Here is a 2,849-nt window from a genome sequence, read left to right as displayed (position 1 = left end):
ACGAGGTCAAGAGATCGAGATCAGCCTGGTCAACATGGTGAAACCCCGTCTCTACTAAACATACTAAAAATTAGCTGAGCATGGTGGCGCGTGCCTGTAATCCCAGCTACTCAGGAGGCTGAGGCAGCAGAATTGCCTGAACCCAGGAGGCGGAGGTTGCGGTGAGCCGAGATCGCGCCATTGCGCTCCAGCCTGGGTAACAAGAGAGAAACTCTGTCTCAAAAAAAAAAAAAAGAAAAAGAAAAAAAAAGAAAATGTTGGCAGGATGGCCTTTTTGCTCCAGATTTATAAAAGAACTTCCAGGATCTTGTCTCTATATTGAAACATATGCTACTATAGAAATCAGAGCAGAGCATTCCATTAATCCTTTAAGAAAATTTCGCCACCCTACCTCCCTTGACTCTACTTTTTTTTTTCTTTTTAATTTTGAAGGTAATTGTAAGAGATTTTCCAAGGTTTATTTGAAATGACACAGCACTGAAACCATAATTGTTACACATGATTTGCGGATACAGAAAACATCACCTATATTACCTTAGGACAGTCTGTGAAGATGAATTGCATAAACATAAAGCAATGGAAATATATAGGAGCTGTTCTTACAGTGTTTTTTAGGGATAAATGAATATGTTCCATCTTTTGAACTGATCTCATAAAAACAAGAGAGAAGACTACTTAGCTGCTCATCCCAACTAGCCTACGTCCAGCTGCAGTGGCTCCTATCTAGGCAAGGGAATAAGATAATCTTGTACAGCAGAATAATCCATCACATCTTCTATAGGGCAGCCCCTCAATACCATGCACTTGGTGCAGATAAATTAAATTCTGGTCTGGAGAAAGCAACTTTACAGTTGATGAGAAGGGATCAAGTACAAGAGGGTCACCACAGCTTGGACAAAGCCAGAGGTTTTTATAAATTATAAATACATCAATTATATATTTAATATATATTTAAATTACAAATATTTATATATTTAAATTATAAATATATAAATTATAAATTTAATATATATAATAGTGTGTGTGTGCAGGTAAGTTTGTATGTATACTTATGGTGCCGCCATAGGCTAATGAAACAGTGTGAGTTAAACTACCTGGAGAAAACAATGTCAGTTGAGCACTGAGATATGTGCTTAGTGTTGTACATATTTTATACCACATACAAATTAGCAATAGACAGGCAGGGTGAAATAATGCTCTAAGTAGGAGAGGGATTGGTTGATTTCCATTGAAATGCTGAGGGATTGGTTAGTTCTCACTGAGATGACTTTCCCTAGTTATGCCAGCAATGTCATCATCCTGTCCAGGTTCCCTGAATTATTCCTCAGAGAGCAGTGAAACAAAGTCATGTCTTAGAGTGAGACAGGGAGAATAAGTGAAGTATACCACTCTGAATCTGCTTAGTTTTAATGCTATAGATAACCGGGTTCATAAAAGGTGGGAAAAGGAAGTGGATGTAGCTCATTGTGATGTGAACCACATGAGGAATGTGCTTTCCAAACCTATGAATAAACGTTAGACCAACTACAGTGACATAGAAGACCAGGATGCAGCAGATATGAGAGACACATGTGTTGAGGGCCTTGGCCCTTTCTTCTCCAGAAACAACGCCCATGACAGTCTTGAGAATCAAAATGTAGGAGAAAAAGATCATGAGGAAGTCCAACAAGACCATTGCAAATACAGCTACAAGTGGATAGAGACGATTGAAGGTGATGTCAGCACACGCTAGCTTGATGATATCTTGGTGTAGACAGAAGGCATGGGAGAGCACGTGGGATCGACAATAGGGAAACCAGTGTAGGCGAACAACTATTGGCATAATGGACAGACCAGCCCTTGTCAATACCCCCACACCAATCTTCATTACCTGGATGTTGGTCAGGATAGAGGTATATCTTAAGGGGTTGTGGATGGCAATGAAACGGTCATAAGCCATGGCAAGCAGGACACCTGACTCCACGACAGAAAGAGTATGGATAACATAGGCCTGCAAGAAACAGGCTCCATGGCCAATCTTCCTGTGATTTAACCACAGAACACCTAGCACTGTAGGCATTGTGGTCAATGTCACTCCAAGGTCTGTAGCTGCCAACATAGCTAAGAAATAGTACATGGGCTCGTGGAGGTTATGATCATTCCTGATGAGAAAGAGAAGAGTGCCATTGCCAAGAAGTATGGAGATGTAGACTACCAATAATGGGATGAATATCCAGTGATGTGCTTTCTCCATGCCTGGGAAGCCAGTAAGCTGGAAGGTGGAAGCAGTGTTATTGAGCCTCATTACCAGCCTTGCATAAGAGGAAAATATTTACTCCAGGTAATGCAATGGAAATCTGTTGTACAGAAGTTGCTCCTTGAGAATTCTACCTGTTCATTCCATGTTCACCAGCCTGACTTTCAGTGACAACAAAGATGATAATTTAGTCATTTGTGAGAGATTTCTAGGTATGGGAAAATGGAATGTATAAAGACGATATTAAGTTACTATATGTAAGAGGATAGGATAATATGCTGGGGATACAGCTATGCATGCAGAATAAATATTGTTGAATTCATTGTAAATCATATAACCCAGAAAATAAAAACAAAACGAAAGAACAAATCACTATATTTGAAAAGCACTGTAATGGCCTGAAACTTACAGGTCACTTTTCATGGTGCTCTTCATCTTGACTGGTAGTATTGAGGTAAAGGTTTCTCAGACTTTGTGAGACCTAAAAGATCAGTAGAAAAATGGTTCTATTGGAAGAGTAGATATACACATCCAGTGGAAAAACAAATACACAAGTAAGAAATATCTGAACAAATACAACAAAATAGTAAATTTTACAGATTGACTTTTCTTC

The 2,849-nt window shown here is 39.2% G+C and overlaps 1 protein-coding gene across 1 annotated transcript; it reads right to left on the bottom strand.

The window, feature by feature from the left end:
- Nucleotides 1-442: 442 nt before the first annotated feature.
- Nucleotides 443-2,522, bottom strand: OR51B6 (olfactory receptor, family 51, subfamily B, member 6). The gene has a single exon (XM_017977853.5). It carries the CDS (start codon nt 2,282-2,284, stop codon nt 1,346-1,348), a length of 939 nt encoding a protein of 312 aa, XP_017833342.1. The 5' UTR covers nt 2,285-2,522; the 3' UTR covers nt 443-1,345.
- Nucleotides 2,523-2,849: the final 327 nt, after the last annotated feature.

Source organism: Callithrix jacchus, chromosome 10, assembly GCF_049354715.1.
Source record: "Callithrix jacchus isolate 240 chromosome 10, calJac240_pri, whole genome shotgun sequence".
NCBI lineage: Eukaryota > Metazoa > Chordata > Mammalia > Primates > Cebidae > Callithrix > Callithrix jacchus.
Note: the sequence above shows the minus strand (reverse complement) of the source record. Positions and strands in the feature narration are given on the sequence as shown.